We start from the raw sequence: 25,503 nt of genomic DNA on the forward strand, positions 1-25,503 counted from the left end.
TGGAAAATATGGTCTTCATATTGTTGAAAAATATGATCTTCATGCCATGTACCCATTATATGTTAAGTTGTTAAGTTTTAGATTGTAATTTGTAATTTGTAATAACTTTTGTATTATTATTATTATTATTTTTTGGTTTTTCTAGTTTTTTTTATAGATTAGTTTTTTTTTTTTATCATTGTATTTTTCAAGATCAAGTTTTGTTTTTAGTATTTTTAGCTAAAAAATGTACAAAATTCAAAGTGGGCCGAAAATAATTGAAATTGGGGCCAAAAAAACCAGATTGATGGGCTAAATGGCCCATTTTGGGATTGATCTAGACCGAATGGTCGACCCTGGACTGGACAAGACCAAAATGGACCAGACCGGTCTGGTCTGGTCCGGTCCTATACATTACTCGGTCCGATCTAAGGTAGAAAATCCCTGGACCGAATAGGTCCGGTCCATAAAACTGCCTAAGACCGGACCGAACTAGACTGAGATCACCCTTACTCGTTCAGATAATATTATAATTTTTAGCACTTTTATTTTTTTAGATATACAATATCAGTATCCCATTGACATCCTATTATGGTGACATGACACTCACAAAAATGATAATAGTATTGTTCTTTTTATTTTAAATGAGATGGAATGGGGGTGTTGACACTCTACCCCACATTTGACATTACTATAACAAGATGTTGGTAAGATAGCGATTAAGGTTGTAATCGAGTCGAGCCGAGCCGGTCTTTAGCTTCTCGACTCAAAATGCTCGAACTCAAGATTTTTATTTATTCTTTGTTTGAGCTCGATTCGATAAGCTAAATTTCCAACTTGAGCTCAAGCTGAGCTCGGCTTAAATATTGTTTATTTTGTTATTTTTTGAATAAGATTTAATAATTAATAAATTAGATAAATAAAAAATCTAATATTGAATTTGTACAATTAGAGCACTCTTAATGGATTAGCCAAAGCTAAATGACATTTTTTATGAATGTATGAAAAATTTGACTTTCGGTTATTTCATTCACATAAATCTCCGTATTGGAATAACTATTTTTTCATTATATAACAATAAAATAATATAAGATGAATTTGGTTTTGGTTATTCACATCAAATCTCCACATTAGATTATCTATTTATTCATTATATAGTAATGAATAACTAATAATTTCAAAAATATTTAATTTTTTTAATTATTAATTTATTTTATTTTACCATATTTTACTATTCTATCTATTATATATTAATTAATAATCATATTATTATTAAATTAATATATCACTAACTCAAATTAATATACCAATTGTGATAAAATATGTGATAGAAAGAAAGAGAGAGAAAAAAAATTAATAAAATATGTAATTGATGTATATACAGTAACCTTCAAATTTGAAAAAATTTTTGAAAGTCACTGTAACTAAATTCTAAATATTTGGAATTTAGCTAATCCATTGTGAGCATATTTTGCTCTCTAATAGCTAAATACTCATTGGATTTAACTTTTAGCTAATCCATTGAGGATGCTCTAACAAGTAGAATCTCTATTGAATATAAAATTTTATAACTTTATAAATAATTAATGTCTAACTAGTTGATATTTATCTATAATAACAATATATTATATGCTTACATAAATTATTAATACATACACATAATATGATAGCATATATCTATTTCATATATGGTTTCCATATTATAGTATATGAAATTATTAAATTTTATCAAGTAATTATTGTACAAATTATAAAATATAGCTATGAGTATATTCAATATATAGAGACATAAGTAATTTGGTTACATATTATATATTTAATTATAAAAGTATTATGCTTATATTATTAGCTAATATATATATATATATGTGTGTATATATATATAGGTATATATATATATATATATATATATATTTATCAATATATGAATGAGTAGGGTGTAACCGGTCCGGTTTGGTATATTTTGGACAAATTTTGGGATCGAACCAATATACACCGATTTTGTATTTTCAAGAACCGATACCACACCCGTTACCCTCCTAAACCGGTACTTCCGGTTTTACCGATTCCGGTCCGGTTTAGTCAGGTTTTCTAGTTTTTAATATATATTAAATCTTTAATCTCTTATACTTATATATCTATAAATATTAATATATGTAAATATTAGTAATACACTAATACTATTATTATATAGTAATACTATTGATGTAGTACTATTACTATATTTTAGTAATAATATAGTAATTAATATACTAATGTATATTAGTATTACTAATATATTTATCAAAAGGAATATGTTGAGAATTTATTAAGCTATAAAATGTAATTAATCTAAATTTTATATTTAAAATGTATGATCAAATATATGTTCATGTTTAAGATTAAAATTTTATGTTATAAATAATAATATAACATTTTTTTATATATAATATTAAAAGTTCATTAAATATATATATATATATATATGCGAACCGGTCCGGTCCTAGAAAACATAAAATTGAGACCAGATCGGTTATGACCGGTTTTTAAAATGGAGGAACGGATCTCGGACTGGGTTGATTCAGGCCAATTTTTCGATTCTTCGGTTTATTTTTACAACTCTATGAATGAGTTTTAATCGAGTCGATCTAACGAGTCGACTCGGGCATAAACGAACATGCCTTAACGAGTCTTAGCCGAGTCAAATCGAGTTTTGCCGGGTATATGTCATTTACTAATTGAGCGGGTATTTGCTTTCATGGGCGAGCTTTTTTTCTTTTTATAAGTCGAGTTCAATTCGAGTTTAACTTGGTGAGTACCAAGTAGACTATCAAACAGACTGGTTCATTTATGGTCTAAATAGCGATATGGTACATAGCATTATACATTATTTACTCGTGTAATTGTCCACCAACCAAAATCCTTTATTGAGAAAGTGAGAGCAGGTTTGAAATTATTGAGAATTTTATGGGATATTTGACTTGAGTCTTACACAAGCTGGTAGTAATTAGTGGAGAAAAGTGAGTGTCTTTAGCATGAGGTAATCATTCTGTAACCACGCATGTTGGGTTGTGCTTCCCACATAAGGTTTTGAGTGAAATTTAAATGGATTCAGTTCTCATGGCTAATGAAAAAAATGTAGGTAGAGAGAGCGGCTCTATTCATTGGAAGGTATAGTTTAATCATGTCAGTCCAACCGAATACTCTATGAATCAAAGACATGGAATGTGTTAAACAATAGAGTCTCCCCACTTGATCGTTTATAGGACCTCAATATCTTGTTGACCTTTTCCAATCACAAAGATTCCCAATAAACGTGGAATGGCGTGCTAATTATAGCTAAAATGGCATTTTGCTCTCCTGAAACAAAACCAAAAAAAAAAAAAAAACCAAAAAAAAAAAGGTTCTTAATTTAGTAGTTAGCAAGCATAAAGATTATAAACCAATGTTTTTAATTTCGTACCGTACCGGCCGGTACGGCCGAAATTTTTCGTTTCGGCCGTCCGGCCGGTACAGGTACTAGATATATACCGTACCGGACAAAATACCGGCCTATATTTCGGCCGGTACCGGCCGATATTTTGGCCTGTGTTTTTTTTTTTTTTCGTTTTTTCAAACTACAAGTTTATTTTTTGACCCACAATTTAGATTAGACTATTTATAATTTATATGTATGTATGTATTTATATATAATTTATTCATATATAAACTATTATTTTAGAATATAATTGTTATATATATTTATATATATAATTTATTCATATATCGACTATCCCGAAACGGTACACGAAACGGTACCGGTACCGAAATATTTCGTTCCAGTGTCTTGACCGGTACGCCATCCGGTACGGTATTCAAAACATTGTTATAAACTGTTATCAAGCTCGTCGACTCCAATAAAAAGCTCTCTAAATAATTATTATGAATAGAAGAAGAAATAGATAAAACTGAGTGATGCAATTTTCATAGAAATGCCATGGATTAGTTCGAGGTAATCCAACCTCCATAAATACAAACGTTCATAAGATTCTGGATGAGAAGTCCCTTTCGTTTCCCCCTTCACTTATGCATCCATCGCAACAAAACATACATCAGAATAACAAACAAACAAACTTTCCATGTGGCAGCATTACAAACAACCTAATACATTCTTCAAGAATCTGTAATAAAATGCAATGGGTAGTAAAAACACAGCGTTCCACTTTCTCCTAAGCGATGTTATTTCAGGGCATTCTTTTATTGAAAGCGGTAAATCTTCCCTTGCTATCTCATCGTTCCCTCCCATCCACGTGGCTCCTCAGAAACTCATAACAACTCCCACCACTTAGAGAACCTTGCCCACAAGGTGTGCATAAAGTTCTTGCAACTTCCAAAAAGGTTCCCAACTATTGTATTCTGTCATAGCCCTTGCCCATTTTACCAACACCTCTGTCACATGCCGATGATCCACACGTTTGAGGCAGTGATCCAAGAGTTTTTAATGTTCCGGTTTGACTTCCCTGTATGCATTGACTAGGGGTAGGGTTAGGATAGGCTGGATCTACTCACGAATCTTCTTCTTAAAGTAGGACACATGGAATTCAGGGTGTATCTTTGAGTTCATTGGCAGATTCAAGCAGTAGGCGACGTTGCCCAGCCTCTGTATAACTTGGAACTACTTGTAGAACCACAAAGCGAGCTTCGTGTGGTGGCTCATGGCCACAGACTTTTGATGGTACGACTAAAGGCGGAGGTAAACCCAATCTCCGATTTCAAATTGCCACTTTGTCCTTTTCCTATCTACATACACCTTCATACAGTTCAGGACAACATTTATATTCTCCTTTAACAAAGCTTTAACCTGTTCTCAGATGCATAACAACTGATCCACAGCTTCATTACTCGAAGCATCCAATACAATGAGAGATCTTGATAGTGATTTGAAAGTTATTATATGACCATTAGTCATTGATAACCATGAAGACCGGCTCCTAGGTTTAGTCCATGCATAACATCTTAGATAATCTTCCAAACATTTATTCAAGGCCTCCGTTTGACCATCTAACTAGGGATGATAAGTGGAACACTTGGGTAGGCCTTGTAGTTTGAAAACCCCATCAAAGAACACTTGTGTCACATTTTGTGCATGGTAGGGGTGAGACAGGGCCATAAAATGCCCATACTTAGTAAATCTGTCTGTAACCACAAAAATCACGTTGCGCCCTTGGGATAAGGTTAAATCCTCTTTGAAATCCATTGAGATGTCTTCCCAAGCTTATTGAAGAATAAGAAGAGGTTGTAGTAACCCTGCAGGTGGTACTGTCTCATTCTTGGAAATTTGGTACACATCACACTCATGTATCAACTGCTTGATATCCCTCTTCATTCCTACCCAAAAAAATCCCTCTTTGCCCTCTTATATGTCTTCAAATAACCTAAGTGTCTAGCTTGCAGATTAATATGGATATATTGAAGAACCTTGGCTTTAAAAGAGGATTTAGGAACAATTGCAATCCTTTCCTTTTTAAGAATAAGATCATTGAGGAGAGTGAACCCTTTTGGCACTTTTTAGTTATTCCTGAGTTGTGTTAACAAGTTCATCATTTTTGGGGATCTTGTATGACTCTCCTTAAGCTCTTCAATCCATACTGGTGTTGGGAAGGTAATTACTGCCAAAAGTCCTTCTACCTCATCTTCTACTTCTTGCTTTCTAAAGAGTGAATCAACCACTTTATTTTTCTTCCATTTTTTATACTCATTAACGAAATCATACCCCATCACCTTTGTTGTCCACTTTTGTCAGGCCCCAGTGCCCACATTTTGTTCTAAGAGAAACTTAACTCTTAAGTGCCTGCTAGTCTGTTTTCATAGTAAAGGATTTGCCTAATAAGTAGGGTCTCCACCTTTGAATGACAATTACTAAAGCTAGTAACTCATTTTCATAAGTAGAAAGTAAGAAAGTCTTCCCCTTCAAAACCTTACTCATATAAGCTATAGGCTGTCCCGATTGCTTGAATACTGCCCTAAATAGAAAGTAAGAAAGTCTTCCCCTTCAAAACCTTACTCATATAAGCTATAGGCTATCTCGATTGCTTGAATACTACCCCAATCCCCTTCCCACTTGCATCGCACTCAATGACAAATGTCTTGGAGAAATCTAGTAACTTCAGAACAGGTAGTCTAGTCACGACCAACTTGAGCTCATTAAATACTTGTATCGCCCCTTCATCCTATGTAAATGCATTCTTCCTCAGTAGAGCAGTAAATGGGGTTACAATAAGTCCATAATTCATAATAAACTTTCGGTAATAACCAGTTAAGCCCAAAAATTCCTTCAATGATTTTGAGTTTTTGGGTACTGGCCAATCTAGCATAGAAGCCACTTTAGAGGGATCTACCTTCACTCCCTCTACTGATATTATGTGCCCCAAATACCAAACTTACATTTTGACCTTTTGGCATATAGCTTATGATCTGTTAACACCTTCAGTACTTGTCTCAAATGGTTTAGATGCTCCCCCAAGTTCTTACTGTACACCAAAATGTCGTCAAAGAAAGCCAGCACAAATTTTCTTAAAAATGGCTTAAAAATATGGTTCATTAACCCCTAAAAAGTAGATGGGGTATAAGTGAGCCCAAATGGTATCACTAAAAACTCATAATGCCTCTCATGAGTTCTAAATGCAATTTTGGCAATATCCTTAGTCACAATTTTGATTTGATGGTACCCGAACCTCAAATCGAGTTTGGAAGATGCCACTGACCAATGCTATTCATCTAAGAGCTCATCAACTACAGTAATAGGAAACTTTTCTTTTTATAGTTTCTTGATTTAGAGCTTTATAGTCGACGCAAAACCTCTAACTCCCATCCGTCTTACACACCAATAAACCAAGTGATGAAAAGGGACTAGAGCTTGGCCTTATCACCCCCTGACTTCAATAATTTTGATATCAACCTTTAAATTTTAGATTTTTGGTAATGGGGTACCTATAAGGTCTGGCTGAAATGGGGGCAATACCAGCTTTAAGTATGATCTTGTGATCATGAGTTCTTTTTGGGGGTAAACCCATGGGTTCATCAAAAACCCTGTAAAATTCTTCCAGCAACTTATTTATTTCCACCTCTTGATAATCATCCTGCAAACTCTCTTCCATGGATAGCAACTAAACTACCAACCCATTCCCCATGTGTGCTAATGCTAACATCAGTTTATTATCCCTTTCAAATGTCAGATTTCTCAAACTGAGACCAGTTAACCTTACCATTTTTCCTCCACTTAAATTCTATAGATAACTAGGAAAAATCCCAAATAATAGGTCCTAAGGTTTCAAGCCAACGCACTCCAAGTACAACATCACAACCACCTAAGGATAAAACATAGAAGGTAAGGGAGAAATGGTTACCTTGAATCTTCATCTTCACTTCTCTACACAAACCCTCACTCTTGATTATGTCACCAATAGCTACCTTCACATATAATCTGATAGTGTGATCCATAGCTAGCCTTTCTCTCTTCATTATTGAAGGATCCAAGAAGATATGAGTACTTGAGTCCATGAAAATAACTACTATCTCACTACCCACCTTTCCAACCAGTCACATTATATTTGAACTTGGAGTTCCAGTGATGGCATTAAGAGAAATCTCAAGCTCCCTCTCTGTTGTCACTACCACCAACCCTTTCTCTACCTCCTTAAGAGTCATAGAAGACATCTCTTTTTTTGTTCTACTATTTCATCCACTCATTGTAACAGATATATCCTATGATTTTTACATACATGAGCCGGATTTATATTTTCATTCACAATGATAATAGAGTCATTTTTTCTCTTTTCATTCATTTTAGCTGATGAAATTCTTCTTGTAGGTGGGAAGGACTTCTTACCTTTACTACTATTATCTCCAGATTGACCCAAATGAGTCTGGGAGCTTCCTTCCTGAGGTGAGAGTCTCCCTAGTTGGTTTAAAGACCTTTTGTGTTGAGTAAATACTCTTCTTCTATCTTGGCCAGACCAAACGCAGCACTCAAGTTAATTGGATTCAACATTCGGATGGGCAGCCTGATCTTATCTTTCAATACATTGAGAAAGCAACTTAGTTTGTGACTGTCTGATAGTCCCCTCAGCTGATTCGACATGGATTCAAATTGGGCTTTATACACCACTATAGTGGTGGTCTGCTTGAGCCTAATGAGTGCCTCCATCAAATCATCATAAGCTATAAGCCCGAATATAACTTGCAGTGCTCGTGTAAAGGTCTCCCAATTATTAAACTGTCCACTCTCCAAAGCATCTTGATACCAAATTAGGGTTTCCCCCTCCATATGATACAAGGCCATAAGAAGTTGGTGAGCATTAATGGTCTGTTGAAACTCAAAGTATCGTTGAGCCTTAAAATCCACTTTGATGGATTTTCACCATCAAAGTGAGGGAAATCCAGTTTAACTCCCATTGTAAAATTTCTTTTAGGATCCCGTAACTCCATTTCATTTCTCATGGGTAACTCTCTGTTGGCCATCTGTGTTTGATTAGTAACAATCGTCCTCATCATGTCAGCGAGTTGCTCGAACCTCTCCTTGATTCCTTGTGTATTCTCCTCGTATGACTCAACCTGGCATTGAAAGGTCTCTTGCTGCTGCTTGAATCTAGTGTTGTTTGCCATCTGAATCGGGTCTCTGATACCGGCTATTATGAAGTTGGCCATTGGACTCCAATGAAAATTAACTCCCCAAACAATTATAATGAATAGAAGAAGTAATAGATAAAAATGAGTGATGAAATTCTCACAGAAATGCCATGGATTAGTCCGAGATAATTCAACCTCCACAATTACGTACGTTCATAAGGTTCTGGATAAGATGTCCCTTTCGTTCCCTCTTCCCATATACATCCATAGCAACAAAATATACAACAGAATAACAAACTAACAAACTTTCCACCTAGCAGCAGTACAAACAACCTAATACATTCTTCTAGAATCTGTAGTAAAACGCAATATGTAGTAAAAACGTAGCGTTCCACTTTCTCATAAGCTATACCATTTCAGAGCATTCTTTTATTGATAGCAATAAATCTTCCCTTGCTATCTCATCTTTCCCTCCCATCCACGTGGCGCCTCAAGAACTCATAACATAAACTATGTTATCTAGCTATTCCATTGACATGTTTGATTCAAAGAAACATAGAACCCCAGGAACCTTTTGGGGCTGTGAAAGATAATCCAATTAAAAACTAATCTTCTCCATAAAATGTCATCCCACCTGAAGTATATCACAATTTGGTCCAAACAAATACGAGAGAACAGTGTTGCACTTAGGTGGAAAGAATAGATGAGTTTGTAGAAATTGGCATTTTGCCATAAATGGGGCATTAATTTGTTTAGCCAATTCAAGATGCTAGTGCAAATTGTGAAAGCTAAAACATACAATTCAAAACACTCAAACTCGCATGCAGATGAATAACCACCCCAGGAATGACAAATGATGCAAAAAATTGATGGATAACTATATTGTCAGACTAGTTTCTGCCAACCACCCTTCAACTTCAGGGCTAACCATGGGGTAGCCAAATGGTTTTCTATATTTAACTCAAATTTTATAAGTATTCAGATTTCTTTGGCATAATTCGGGGTTGTTTGGGAAATACAACCCGTCTCATCTCATCTCATCTCATAATTTCACATAATTTCATTCTCAAACATCACTCAAACATAAGCACTTTTCAATTTCAAATTTTCAACTTTTTCATCTAATCATTACCAAATTATTATAACTTCTCCGAATTCTCAAACAAAACACAAAAAATAATTCAACTTTTTCAAATCTTAAAACAATGATAATATTTAAAATTTATATTCTAATAATATTTTAACTTTATAATATTTTTATTCAACATTTTCTCTCTCCTTTTCCAAAAACCCTATAAAATATCTTAACTCAAAATCATTTCACTACTATTCACAAATTTTTCATATATTCTCATTTTTCAAGCATCCCCGTATTCTTTCAAAAGTTACTGCATTCATTAATTTATTTTATTTTTTGTCCAAAATTAGTAACAAAATATGTGAGAATTTCTAAATCTTTAATGTTTTAACCCCTCCCAAGGTGTGGAGATAGGACCTACAGGGGAGAGGAAATTGCCAAATTTTTTATGGGGAGGGCTAGAGGGAAATGAATCACCTTAACCCACTAGATGGGTTAAGGGGCATGCCCACCTCAATCTACCCCTAAAGAGAAAAGTGGTAGGAAGGGAGAGGATTTACGCCTCCCACAACAGCCCCTCCAACGGTGGAAGGGGCTCCACGCCACCGTGCAAGGGGCAATGGAGTTTGTTTCCCACCCTCCTGTTAGGTTTTAATTATTTTTATTTGCATGGTGGTTTGTAGGAATGGATCTTCAGCCACCACGGATGCTCGTCTTGCCGATGAAACCAACAGGGAATGAAAGAGATGTTTTCTTTTTTGTCTATTCTCGATGTTTGTGTTCCAATACAACAAAATAGAAAGTGAGATTAACTAATGCTAGAAAGAATCATGAATGGAGAGTGAATCGAAAGGCTTTCATTTTCATTCTTGGTTTGGTGGTTTTCGGGCCCTTCTCGATCTTATTCATAGTTGAGAAAGGGAAAGGGTAGAGGTTTTTTCATAGGACTAATGGGCGAGTCTCATGAGATCTATGCAGCTGTCAAGATCCAATGAAGGAAGGTCGAAGGACCATCCGATTATTAAAGGACATAGATCTAGGTAGATCCTATTTGTTTGGTCTATCACCAAAGGCAACGGGAACCACCATAGGCAAGACCCCTTGATCTCGATTCTTTTTTGCATAAGGAAAGGTGCGTTGTAATTGCCTCTGGGTACCTTTGTAGTAGATTTCCTTTTTTGTTGATTTGGGAAAAAAGAAAGATAGAGAAATAAGATCATTCGAAGAATGTTAAGCTACACAAATAGGAACGAATGTTGAAGTCAAAAAGGTCGAGACGCCTATGATTAGTTGTTTGTTGAGACTGAGGGTAGTTTGATTTTGGGAACCTATGGAATGACTGAGAGTAGGTTGTTGCTAAGTATATAAATGCCTCCATTGCTTCCCTTGCCTTTGATTTGGAGTGAGAAAGAAGATTGAGTTACTTCCGCCTGAACTTACTTTACTTTAAAAGGGCTTTGTCTTCCCCGGCTTACCATTAAAAAAAGTGGAAGTCTCATCTTGTTCACATCATAGGCAGCAGAAGAGTCCAATCCGAGTCTTAGTTTGTTTGACTCAGTGGTTAAGCAATGGATGTGCTATGATACATATAGGATTCTGCGAAAAGTCATGTTCAATGAAAGTTGTATGTACATCTTGGAGGGAGATCTTTCATATCTTTTTGAAATCCACCCTACAATATGGGGTCAAAAAGCCAAAATAAATTATTTTAGCCCATATAAAAAGAAAACAGATTGTTGAACTCCTTTCACACTCATGTCACATTGAGGTATTGCTAAAGAAAAAGCTGTAAAATTTGATCCAATACCAAAGTTAATTTTATATAAATGACTAGCAATGAGAAACATAAACACAATAGCTAAATGATGATGAGCAATATCTGTTAGCCAATAACTTTGCATTTGCAAATGAAATCCCACTAGAAGGGTTAGAATGGCATATCCTACGCCTTTGGAAGTACCAATTCAATAAATCACTACCTAAATCAGAACTTTGTGCATAAAGATTTCACTACCCTGTAAAAAGTGGGTCAATCCTTAGGAATGCGATAATACATCTAAAAGATTTTTCCATCGATTGTATTCTTTAATTGGATCCAGGAATAACATAGGCTCACTTTGAAGGAAAGAGCTTTGGAAGGGAATGAGCTTTGGAAGCTCACCTTATTATTAGAGAAAGGGGAAATGGGCAATCATCTTACTAATAACAAGAAAAGAGGTAAGCTAGGTATTAGGTAGCTTGCTTCCAAGCTTTCCCAACCATGAGGAATCGAGAGATCTTTGCCAATGCTTGACATGGACCTTGAGTGATGGAATAAGGCAACCAAAAGAGACGTGCAGTTGGGATCGAACCTTGCCTCTAGCCTATAGGTTAGCAGTAAGCTTGGCTACAACAAAGTGTGAAAGAAAGAGTCTTTGCTGCTTAAGCTTAATGCGAGGATAACTTGCAGAGGCCGTAATTCATAGGCAACTTTAAGGAACCCCCCAAATACAATCAATACAATCCCTAGTAAGTACTAACTACTAATTCCATCACATCTTGACACTCTCACAAAGAATGATTCAGCACCTTCCGATGCGTGCCTCAAAATAGATTGACAAAACACTATTTTTTTTTTTTTTATGTCGAAAAACATCTCCAAAGTAAGGCCCTTCGAATCCATCCCTGTAGGGTAAATATCAATCTCGTGCACCACACCCTCGAAAATTTTCCAACACGAAACTAGTTAAATCGCTGACTTTTCATCAGGAGGTGTGGTCCCAAATGATTGTTTGCACCTATGAGGTGTTGAACCTTGAACCTTGAAGGAAGTGATACCCCAAGAACAAGGCTTTCACCTCTTGGGCCAACCCCTTAGGGTTTAGATTGACAAAACACTTGAAGATAAAGAGAAACCAAGAAAAAAAAATAACACGGGCAAGAATTTGGAAAAACAAAACATGAATGGCGACCGATTAGAAAATTAGACAAGAAAACTGTATTACACGGAAATACAAATTGTACAAAATTTCCTAAACCCACAGTAAGAACCTAATATTTTTCGACAGTTGACACTAACGACAAAAGTTTCAATAAACCAAAAATAAAAACCTATACACGGGCCAGGCTTGCCACCCCGAAACACATTCCAGGTCTCATAAAGATCAGTCAAGCATGGCCTGCTCAGCTCAGCCTCCAACCGCCACAAAATAAATATTTGGTCATGCAACTTCAAGAACAATAAGACAAACCACAACTCCATAAACAATAAACTGGCACGAGAGAGAGGGAGATTATCTGCTACCAAGCTTTGAAGTTTCTACCTTTTTTATAGGACTGTAAAGACAAAATCCCGGACTACCTACAAGTAGTTATCTCGTGTGTCTTCCCCAACACAGAGATTAGTAAGGGGGAGGAGCCATTGGTGGCATACCGAAGGCTGGCATCGGAGGCATTCCCATCCCGCCCATTGGTGGTGGAGCAAAACCTCCACCCACACCTGGCATTGGTGGTGCAGGCAAAGCAAGAGGCAGCAACTGGGCATACATATTCTGCAGATAAGGAAAACATACAAATCAGTCTTTTCATTACTAATTTCGAGATTTTAAAGTTCTAGAGACACCTTTATCTACGCTAAATGGCAGTTCAAAATGTCCCATAATGATCTAGACTCAGGTATGACTAAATAAGTTTATCTAAACAATGGTAGAATTTAGACGATTTTTCAAACAGCATAATACTTAAGAAAGGAAATTTAACTTTTCAATATATGACTTATTCCTAGTAAATATGAGGCCTACAGTGTGTCCTTACAATCAGATCCAAGGCAGCCAAAGCCCGATTGGTTTGGGGCAACCTGCTTACAAACCCTACCCAGAACCATAATTTCTAGGTGCAGAAAAGGCTTCCTCAATGACACAAAAAGATGTTGGCAGATAGCCATACCTGCTGTGCAACCAAGTCCTTCTCCTCCTCCTCTTTAGCTTTCACCTCATTTTGAGCTTCAAGTTTGCCCTTGACAAGATCATCTACCTTGCTTGTGTACTCTCGAATAAACTTTTAAAAATTAAAGAACTAGATGTTAACAGAATAAGAAGAAGGAAGAAGAAGAAGAATTATGTTGACATAAAAAAAAGGTTTACCTGCAAGAGGTATGGGAAGGCAAAATCAATCATATTGTTCATCCATGCTAGCTCAAGAGCAACATCTGGCCGTATTAAATCATAACAAACAAAGAGGCATGATGCGAAACACTCTTTCTTTCCCTGCATATATGTCAGGGCACATATTAGACAATAATACCAAGTAGTTTTCACAGGTGAACCCAAACTTCAAGTCTTCAAGTAAACACATCTGGACCAATGCATCAGACAGAAAATAGGAGATTATCCCGAAAACAAGTAAAATGAGAACAAAGGCACGTGGAATTTCTGATCAAAATATAACAAAAACGATTATAGCAGCACTATAGTCTAATGGCTTACATTTCTTCTAATCCAAATATCATAATCCAGGAAGAAAAATCAAGATGATAGGGGTGGGAAGGGAGGAGGAGAACAAGTACAAGTCAATGACATATAGATGTGTTACTGATCCCTGCTTTATTTTGGAACCATGTACTATCTTGAAAAAAATGATAAGAACACAAACCTGCTCGATGAAATAGACAAGCAACTCCTCCGAAAGTTCACGATCACCAGACTGTGAACATGTCTCCATGGCATCCTTGTAAAGATTATCTTTCTTTGACAATGCAATGGACTGCTTCCATCTTCCTGCTTTCTTATAAATATAAGCAGCAACGCGCCTCATCTCAAGAAGCTCATGTTTCTCAATCTGCACATTTTTTCATTAACAGCAAGGGTTAATAAGAGTTCCACCATCAAGAACTTCCAGTGAGTAAAAGATTTTTCAACTCACCTTCTGTGCGAGGCCTATCTGATCAAAGTTATCATGCAGATCGATTGACTCACGTAGTCTGTCATAGTCCTCCTCCTCTATGTAAATCTCATTCAAAGCTTCATTTACAGCAGCAACATTGTTGCTCTGGACTGCAACCATGTATGGCTTCACAAGACGGAGGTGACCAGCCTGACACCCAAAAGGATAGCAAAGAAAAAGATATTACAGACAATTATTCCCACCAACAAATTAATCAACATCTTCCCACTAAGGGAGTGAGAACGAGCTGAGAGCAGCATCATAAGAGAAAATGTTAATGACAAAATAATTTGAAATTCATACCTTTCGCATTATATCCACTACACGGGCGTGGTCCACACGAAGGGCAAGCACATTAAGAAGGTCGTTAATAAGATCAGGATGTTCTTGCAAGTAGAAATGCACAGCCTTGTAGTAGAGCTCAACACTTGCAACTTTGACTGTCACATCCTTGAATTGCATGTGGTCCCATGCTTCAGGGGAGTGGTTCATTATGGTGGTTGCAGCATTGTCAAACTCATCATATTGGATGTATAAGTAAGTTAATTCCTTCCAGTGCTGCTGTTCATCACAAGCTCGTATGAGCTTTGGAATGTTCAGACGGGTTGAGAACAATTTAATGTGCTCCATAAGCTTCTCCGGACGATATCTTGCATATAGAACTCCCAACTCAGTAAAGATGCCCATATGAGCACGTTCCAAACCTAGTCCACTCTCCATCAGAGAAATGAGTTCATTAAAGCATCCCCTGTTCTGGTAATACTCACTGACCTCTTCCAAATCATCCACCTTAGATAGCAAAATAAACAGAATTAAGTAGTGGACCAAATAGATATGGGATTCTAAAACAAGCAACAAACTAATTATCTTGTACAAGAGTGGACCAAAAGTACAGATCCCAGCCCAGGAATATGCAATTAGGTTGATGATGATTAAACCACCCGTAATCTATTGCGGCAGGAGAGGAGGGGGGGAGGGGACAGGTGTGGAATCTGCTTCTACATCAGAGGGAAATTTATGTCATAAATTTATGACCAAAACCTCCCAGGGTAGTAAACCTCAACTACAAAACGCTACCCGCCGTAGCATGTATCAAGTAATCTAGATAAACTCCTAGTGCAGAATCAAATCAAACTTCAAACTTAAATCAAAGTCTACAGCTCATCCCAAGCCCACCTTTGACCATTATGCTACACCTTGACAGGTTAACACCCAAATATGAAACCATATAATAACTTCCATAAGCAAGATGATACAAACATTAGATGCACTTCAAAAATGAATGGCACCTGTATGATGATGTTCAGACCACATATCTGAGCCAAGCGGAATTCCTCAGCATCAACACAAGCAAAGCAAACTTCTTTCCATGTTTTCGAGCTGTTGGCTTTCCGAGCTGCATCAACAGCACCTTGAAACTGTTTTAGTTTCACCAGAGTAATTGCCAGCTTAGCCCAGTTAGAGATAAATGAATATATGATCTTCGCCGCCTCATATAGGGCTTCATCATATAAACGATCTCCAACATTCTGGAGATTAGCAACATTTGGCATGAGAATGAATTCTTCAATGTCACTGAGCCGATCAATCTTAGCATAAGCATAAATGAGTTCACTGTCCACCTTGGGCTCTTTGGTCTTTTGCCTAACCATTAGAAGGTACCTCACCAAGTCATGGTACACATTTGCATCCCCAGCAGCCTGTATGACATCTAAAAATTGGGTGGGATCATCTGCACGGATAAACGACTCAATAGCATCACTCACTAACCCCTCTCGTAGTTGAGCCTTGGCCACTTGGCTCCAAACAGCATCTTCTTCTACCCGGAATGCAAACTCTACTGCTCGTTCAATGCTACGAATATTATCCAAGAGGACATTCACAGCCTGAACATTCAAATCGAACTTTTTAAAGATGGCAAATGCTTCTTCATACAATTGAGCTTCCACAGCAACCTCCCCAACAGCAGGTCCATCAAAATTGTCTAACCTATTAATATAATCCATAACTCTTGATGGGTCAGCCTTTATGGCAGTGAGGATCAGCAGATTCTGCAGATTAAAGTTTCCACTAAATGCAGAATTTTGGAGCACAATCTTCTCAAGAAGCTCAATTAGTTCATGTGGAAGATCGGCTGTCATGAAAGCTTTTACAGCTGCTGATACTTGCTCAGGACTCTTGCTTTCAGGCAAAGCCGTAGACACAACTTGATCAATTAGCTGTCTTCTGTACTCATTTTCAGGATCAAGAACTTTCTCCCAGAGCTCACCATCCATCCTTTCTACCACATATCTGATGGAAAAACAGATAAATGAAACCAGCATGCCAAATTAAAGTGCTAAAATGTAGGTTCATATCTAAACGCAAGCAAAAATGTCCAAACCCTTTTTTTTATAAACTATAATATTTTTATTCAGAAGAGGGAGGTATCAAGGTTCATAGGAAGTATACAAGAGATCAACCTAACTAGCAAAAGGAAAAGTTGCTAAAAATTTGTGAAAATCGTATTGGGATGCAGAAATGTACAAACCTGGCCTGAAGTTTGAACAAGGAGTTTTTATTTGTGACATTTATAAGTTCATCATCACACTGCCCTCTGCGGTAAGCAACAACAGCAAGAGTAGGATCCCTTTTTTCACAATATTTTCCCACAACACGAGAATCATAGTATGGGTTGGTTGTGAGAAAATGCTCTGGATTATTGTTGCTATCTATGATGATTTTGCCCAGAGCATTGTGAACATGCACATCTTGGCTTCCCTCACTCACAAGATGCTCTAAGAACTGAGTGAGCAAGCGGAGACGATTCCTGCAAAAAGAGAGAGAGAAAAAAATAAATAAATAGACAAGCAACATTAAACATTACAAAAAAATGACTTTGGAAATGGAGCATGATGAAGAAATAGCACACCTCTTCTCACATTCCTCCACCAGGGGTTCAACAGGAAGAAGAGAACGAACAGAAAGAATTAGACCTTTGATGAAATCTTCAGGGCACTCATCATCTAACAGCTGCCCTACAACTAGAGGAGCATTTCCTGGATTGACCTATCAAGCAGACCAAGAAATATATACTTCACTTTTCTTTTCTTTTTTTTGATAGGAAATATATACTTCACTCGATATTGACTAAGCTTCGCAAGAAAAAAAAAAAATAGAAGTCACCGACTGTATATATAAATATATATTTATATATATATAACTTATACAGGTGTGTGTATAAGCAAAACTCATAAAATATATACCTTCTGAACATAACCTTCAATATATCGCAGCATGTTATTTGTGTACAGGTAATGGGTGAGATCCGGAACAAAACCAAAACGATCACAGACATTAATCAGAGGACGTGCATCTGGAAGCTTGGCTTCCATCAGAAAGTTCTTTGTCTTTTCAGGGTCATAAAAGTTTGATTCCCGGGTCACACGCTCTACCTCCTTAATCTGGCCGGTTTTAGCAGCAGCTTCAATGTACTTGAAGTGAATATCAGGATCCTCACTGTATATAAAGTAATAAAAATTAACAGGAAAAGAAAATCGCCCACCTCATGCATGGAGTCAAACATCAGTTTTTCCATTTCTTTCACAATAAATAGAAGGGTACCTGGAACTCAAATATGAACCTAAGAAAAAGTACAATCCTTCGTAAGATTTGAACTGCTCAAAAAGTTTTATGCATGCCTCAACACCCAACTGCTCAGAGTATTCTTTGGCAGTCTGCAAAAATACATCATGTAACGCTTCTGTTAAAAAACAGCAGTAACAGCAACATCGGACAAAAGAAACACTACTTTACCTGCACAATTATCTGAAGATTGCCTCTAAGATTGACCACAAGAAGATCTTTCATGCACTCAAGAGCCCATTCTTTAGAAAGAGTTCCAAAGAAGTCAACAAGAGACTGGAAAGCAGTAAATGATTAGAAAATTTCACCTATTCACATTTGACCAAGTTATGTATAAGCATTTGAGACCAAACCTGTGGTTCAATTGCATGTGTGTTCACAATGACCCGTTTAATATCAGGTAACTCTGTATAGTGCTGCACAATGAAAAACAATTCAGACCAGGAGATAATTCACTACCTTGTAACGAGTTTTGCAATCAAAGTTCCAGCGGCAAGCATACCTGTATGGCCCGCAAATATAAACCAGCCTTTTCACAAAGCTGCGCAATACGTGGGCGGTCGTAATGACTAAACATACCATTGGCTAATATAGCATCCGCTACATTTGGAAATGTAACAAGATTGATTTCCAAAACCTGAAACAGAACAGGAGATGAAACCAAAACAAGTAAAAACGTGGAAAGCGAGCTATGAAACATGACATTAAGAGAAATAGAATAAGAAATTAAAATCAAATACGATTAATAAAAACTGGACCTTAGTTTGAAGGAATCCATGCTCAGGTAGATTTGGCTTGAGCACGTCCAACAAAAAAGCCGTTGCCTCACGGATTAAATTCCTCTGAGCAACAACAGAAATCCTCAGTAATAAGAAGTTTTCAGGTTGCAAATATCAGTAACAAGAGAATACAATAATTTTCTCCAAGTACAAAATCTGAACATACTAAACAGAGATTAGAAAAAAGTGCAAGATATCTCACTTCAATGACTTCATATCCAAGACATTATCCTCAAAAGAAAAAAGAAGATTACAGACTTGTAAACTGATAAAACAATAAATATTAAGTCGTCAAATTGAACCTGAAGAAACAAATCTGTTATTGTGTTGTAGTCAACCGGGCAGCCTCCCTCCATTTGGGACATCATTAATGCAAAATTAACAGCCCCCTGCAATCAAGAAAGTCGCAAATTATTCCATATCACAAACACAGTAAACATCAGGCAACATGCTTTTTTTTTAATAAGTAACATCAGGCAACATGTAGTGCTGCACAAAGACACATTCAACATTTGAGAAGAGAATCACAAGTTAATAAGGAGATATTTCTTTGACGAAGCAACAGAAACTGCCAATAGCCTAATACAATTTAATACCTAGATCTGGCATATGAACCTTCAAATGTTGCATCCAACTTAATTCTAATGTCCCAGTTAGGAAAAAGAAAAAGATATGCCTCAAAATTACTAATACAAAATAATCCACACACCTGCGGATCTGATCGCAAAATTGTTTGCAGAAGGAACAAATAATCAGGTGTGAACCCAACCTGCATTGGTAAAGAAAACCATCAGTATGATGAGCATCAACGAGTACTTATCACAAATTATATCGCATAATATGACAAAGGTCTAATATTGGTAGTGATTTATTAAGAAAGTAATTATTGGCTTCAATAATATATGAAGATTCTGGTAATAGTAGGGAAAGCATATGCATATCCAAGTCACCTGCTTTGAATATATTAAAATCTTGTCAAACTCCCTTCGCTCAGCAAATGCCGCAACAACTTTTGGAGTTGCCCTAGCTTTTATATATATCTTCAAAGCTAGATCATTATCCACTGTCTGCAAAATAAACCATTTCAAAAGATTAGAAAGACCAAAAAGAGAAAATAGATTAGTTAAAAGAAAGGACCATAAAGAACCAATTAAACAGACAAGCTGCAAAATATCCAAGGAGGCAGTTGTCAATAATAAGTAAAAATGGTATGCAGTTTTGGTTTGAAAAAAGTTAGCCCTCTCCCCAAAAAGTATAACCCTACCCACCCCACCCAATGAGCTCACATTCAAGCTCTGCCAGCTTGAAAGTCCATTACTTGATTAAGTCTTCAAAACTAATTTTTATATATGTAAGAAAAATTATTATTAAAAGAAAAGAGAGTTAGGCCTCGATTGTTTTCACAGTTCATCTCAACTCATATCATCTAATCATTATAATTTTCTCAAATTTTCACACAAAATATAATGAACAATTCAAATTTTTCAAATATCAATTCAACTTTTTCAAATCTCAAAACAAAAATAATATTAAGAAAATATATTCTAACAATATTTTATTCAACTTTCATCTTAACTCATCTCATCTCATCTCAAAAAACAAACGAGGCCTTAAAGTCTTGAAAACTTCTAAGCAAATCCCAAAGTGTTGAATAACTCTCATACAGACCTTCACAAGATCTCCAAGATCCTCACTGCATTCCAGCTTGTCCTCTGCCAACCAATTCTCCAAAAGATTCTTCTTATTCTGATTTACAACAAGGCGTGACAATTCCAAAGACTCAAAAGCATTGAGTTTTCCTCTCGTTAACAGCGTTCCAAAGTACTGCAACAATGGTGGTGTTTGCCCTGCTTGCACAGGAACACTCTGCAACGAATAAACAACACAAGCATATTATAATCACGCCCCAAAGATCAAATGCACTTCTTAGAGATGAAGCATCCTGCTCTCTGATTCACCAACAGAGCCAAATGAAAAGCACAACAATTTTTTTTTTGAAAAGCACAACAATTTATTAGGAGTGAAAATAAAGCAAAAGCTAACCAAAAAATGCCAAGCTGAGATCAGACCTGAAATTTAGCAACAGTATCAGCGGTACGAAGTATTCCCTGAGGAGATTCTGCCGCAAGCTCTGCAGCCTCCTTATACTTGGTCTGAGCAAACAACTCTTGAAACCGCTGGATAACCTATCCATAATGAATAAAACAGAAATAAGTTAAAGCACTGCTCCAATCTCCCCATATATCAACGACACAGGTCAAAAGCAAAACCAGCATCATAAATGAAATCAAAATCAATGTTAGTTCACCAGCTTATCTGCTCAGAGCTCACTACACGTCACCATTTTTTATAAGCAAAAGAAAAAACTACATATCACCAATGATAGCTCAAAAGTAAACCATTATGATAAATGAAATCAAAATCAATGCTAATTTACCATCTTATCTGCACCAGGAAGGTTTCCTCTTTTTGCAAGATTAACAGCAAGTTCCAAATTTTTCAACTGCAAAATCCAAAAAAATAAAATTCAAAATACAATCTCTCCTTTGTTCTGGCAGCCAAAGTAGGGGAAACTTAACACACATACCGATTCACTAACAAACTCCACAATTGTTTGTTCATTTACAGTGGCAAGCAACACTTGTCCACGTCTATTGATGGCATAAAAGCCCCCAACAGATGAAGCTTCACTAGTCAAAAATATAGGATCTGGACTGATTCGGTTTCTATACACTGCAGCAGCTGTCTCTAGGTCATACACGAAAAGAAGTCCAAGCTTCGTGATCACATATATTAAACCATATTTTTGCGATATCTGCCACATGAAGAATAGCAGCTTAATTTATAGTAAGCCTAAATGGAACTAAGAGAATCAGTAAGAGACTATACTGACCTGCATTGACACAGGAAAATCATCAGCAAAGTCCGGGGGGAAGAATAGATCTGCTTGTTTCTTGGTAAATGACGGTTTGCCTGACAGCAAAAACCCATAATCAGTACACAACGATAGCAAGTAACGGAAACAGTTAACTTACGAAAAGCATGCATATGACAAAAAACGATTGCAGTGGGGAAGACAAAGCTAGCCACATGCATGCACGTATATGTTAAGACAGTTGCCAATGAATAATTGATGGACCTGGCTGGGCACCGAGTTCAATAACATGCAGCTTTGATGTGATTTGTCCAGCATTCGAGGTCTTTGAGGCAAAACAAATTAGAGTTGAAGGATTTTCATTCCCTGCAATCTGCATATAACATGGAAATGAAGATAACAGAGCACAAGCACATACGAAAAGCCCATATGAAACAAATCAGCAAAGGAGAGTCATACTTTGAATGTAGCAAACGATGCAGCATGTGCTTCTAGAGCTTGACTACGTTGCTGATCCACCGAGAAAAGCTGCATATTTCCTTTGACCAGTTGTGGCCTCTACAATCAAAATAGAGAGTAAAAATTATATCAGGGCAGAAGATACTACCTGAAGTTGTAGTCTTCTTGCAAGAAGAAACCAAAAAAAAAAGCGCAACACTGCTGTTTACCATAAAAAGATAGATTAAAGGCAGAACCACAATGATGGGAAAAAAAAGTGTTTTATGTCCAATGTCTGCAGCATTATGGCATGCTAAAAGAACCCAACCAACAAGAACATTCACATAAAAGAATTGAGTGGAAGATATACAAAGATAAGATCAAGTGTGAAAAACAAAGAAACATTGACAATATGGGCACGGATTACAATAAGGACAGAACCACTTAACCACCTACCTCAGCTGAACCTGGAGCAATTCCAATTAAAACCAACCACTTTTCAGTAGGATCACAACGATAGTTGATTATTTGATTATTTGCCAAATTAGCCGTTCGCTCAAACATCTTCACAGGCTCAGAATCACCTAAAATAAGAGATGCATCAAGAATGGTATAAGAACAAATAACGAGAGAAAGAGAGCACAACATAAAAGGAAAATTTGTTAAAATAAAGCAACAAACGGGGAAAGGTTAGATGTCTTACCTTCAATTGACCAATGATATACTGAGGTCTGCGTGACAAGACCTAGCATCTTTGGGGTGATCCATTTCCAAAAGACAATCTATTCGAAGAGAAAGTACAAGATTAACATTTAGAGAAGTCGAACTCATAATATATTTTTTTATAAGTAAGAGGTAAATTTCATTGATACGAATGAAATAGGCATAGCCTGTGTACACAGGAAGTATACAAAAGGACACCTAAATACATTCTAGGAACGAGAAAATAAGGACGAACTCGTAATATGACAAAGTAATGGATAAAAACAACGTCATCCACTTTGAATATGCTTGAACTGGACAAAACTATCACCTGCTCAGGCATCTGATGTGACTTGACCTTTGCCTTTAATTCAATGTTGAATATTTGTAAGTGATCCTGAGTAGTTCCCGCAACTTGAGCTTCAAATTGAATAAAGTCATTCATCAGTATAGCATTGTTATTACTATTGCACAAAACGGAATCCAGTACTACTTTTATGTTAAAATGTTTAGAACATAATATATGAACAGTATAAAATGTACATATTTCCATCAATTTCCAAAGAAAGAATGCTAAACCCAGCAATTACATCAATCAGCAACTCAGAAGAAAGAAATTACTATAATGCTTGGCAATATAAATATAAACTCTAATCATATCAATAGCTAATTAGCAAAATGGTTGTTTTTTCAATGCTTGAGAATACCAGTGTTCTAATGATAAGATAGTAAATTAAGATCCATCTACATCATTGAACATAAGCTGTTTATGTTTGATAAAAGGTCAGTTTATTTCAATGAGCTTTAAACACTCAAAACAGACTCATTTTCATCACAGTATTTCGATACACCTCAGAATGTCCACAGAGTTTACTAATTTTCAGTAGATTGGCTTTTACATGTATTAGAAAAAAAAAACCGTAAGCGAAGTTTGATTTTCAGTAGATTATCAGATCCAAGTTTGATTTCAGTACAATCATGTGTTACATTTCTAACTGTACAAGGATAAGCTCCTCTAGCTTTTATAGGATAGCCCCAATTGGAGCGCTGAAAGTTCTAACATTCATTTTTTTAATAAACGGTTCAGATTTGGCATCGTGTACCATTAGATGATCCTTCACATTTTCCATTCCCTTCCACGAACAAATTTCGAACCATTAAATAAAAATAATTATTAATATATTAATAGCCCACTCTGTAATGGCAAATTTGATCATCTTGATCATCTTAAATAAGCCAACTAAAAATGTCAATCGTTGACATAAAACAAAGAAAGTTAACCTAACGCAAACTTTGCCCAAAGTCTTGCCCTCCACAATGCCCAAATTATTTCCATATTACTATATTTACCGCGGGGGCATAATATTTGTTACCAGCACACCAAACTGAGAAATGAGAAAGCGAAATTCACAATTCATCGGGGCAAACGCATTTCCGTACCTTTGAGAGCGAGAATTCTGGAATTGGGGTTCATCAACGCGGAGTCGGCGGTGATGGGGCGCCTCAAGGGCTGCATGGGCATGCTCATGTCGACGATCACCACGCTGTTCTGAGGCGCAGTTTCCCTCACGCAGATGTACTTGTCCGACTCCATGGTCACGTGCGTGAACGTGATGAACTGCGGATTAATCCCAATGCTTGGCAACTGCAACCACCACAAAAACAAAATCAATATCAAACTAGAATCGGGATCAACCGACGCAACAAATTACACTGTCTCGGAAGCGTAAGATGATCCAGAGAGAGCTAAGGGAACGGGGATTCACCGTTAGGGTCTCTTTCATGGTGATGGGGGCGTTGGCGGCCGGCATGGGGGTAGCCATGGCGGCGTAGATCGGAGGGGATAACCCTCGGATAGAGAGAGATTAGGGGAGATTGAGGCAGATCTAGGAGTAGGAGGGGACGGTCGTACTAGTCAGTCCTTCAGACTAATCTTCGTGATTTCACGCAAGTTTGGGAAATGACTGATGTTTTGGGTTTGTGCCTTTTGAATGGAGATTGGTCAATGTCCGAAGTCTAGCTTCGATTGTACAGTATCTATATACTTTTGAGTTTTGAGCAAAAATATGAGGAAAATACTTTAGCTATAGTAATCAAATGAATATAATCAAAAGAGATAGGCTTCATTTGGATATTTAATTCATCTCAATTTATTATTATAATTTTTTTAAATTTTAATTTAAAATATAATAAATAATTTAACTATTTTAAATCTCAAAATAATAATAATAATAATAAATAATATTCTAATAATATTTTATTATCTCAACTCAATTTAATTCAACATTCAAACCCATCTTATTCTGCTCACATTCTTATCTTACACATTTTTTAAGAGAATAAAAATATAAAGATAAAAAATAAAAATAAGTGTATAGTATAAGACTGTTTAATATAATTTTTTTAATCAAAATTATTAAAAAAAAGATTTATTTGTAATAAACGAACATAATCAAAATTATTAAGGAAACGTTTTATATAGTTATAAGATATGCAGTCGCGTACACTTTTTTTATTTTTAA

At 36.3% G+C, this 25,503-nt stretch overlaps 1 protein-coding gene across 1 annotated transcript; it reads right to left on the minus strand.

Annotated features, from left to right (window-relative positions):
* Positions 1–12,566: 12,566 nt before the first annotated feature.
* LOC109002362 (clathrin heavy chain 2) lies at positions 12,567–24,969 on the minus strand. The gene is made up of 30 exons (XM_018980070.2): positions 24,748–24,969; positions 24,422–24,626; positions 23,313–23,401; positions 22,983–23,061; positions 22,736–22,863; positions 22,301–22,399; positions 22,106–22,214; positions 21,860–21,939; positions 21,554–21,781; positions 21,404–21,469; positions 21,036–21,152; positions 20,635–20,832; positions 19,917–20,033; positions 19,676–19,735; positions 19,269–19,355; positions 18,946–19,029; positions 18,690–18,824; positions 18,541–18,603; positions 18,359–18,463; positions 18,167–18,279; positions 17,809–18,061; positions 17,475–17,611; positions 17,094–17,372; positions 15,853–16,855; positions 14,867–15,352; positions 14,543–14,713; positions 14,273–14,458; positions 13,765–13,887; positions 13,568–13,678; positions 12,567–13,173 (listed from the first exon to the last, which is right to left on the minus strand). Exons 1-30 carry the CDS (start codon positions 24,802–24,804, stop codon positions 13,024–13,026), a joined length of 5,118 nt encoding a protein of 1,705 aa, XP_018835615.1. The 5' UTR covers positions 24,805–24,969; the 3' UTR covers positions 12,567–13,023.
* Positions 24,970–25,503: the final 534 nt, after the last annotated feature.

The sequence above is a fragment of the Juglans regia genome, chromosome 14 (genome assembly GCF_001411555.2).
Source record: "Juglans regia cultivar Chandler chromosome 14, Walnut 2.0, whole genome shotgun sequence".
Lineage (NCBI taxonomy): Eukaryota > Viridiplantae > Streptophyta > Magnoliopsida > Fagales > Juglandaceae > Juglans > Juglans regia.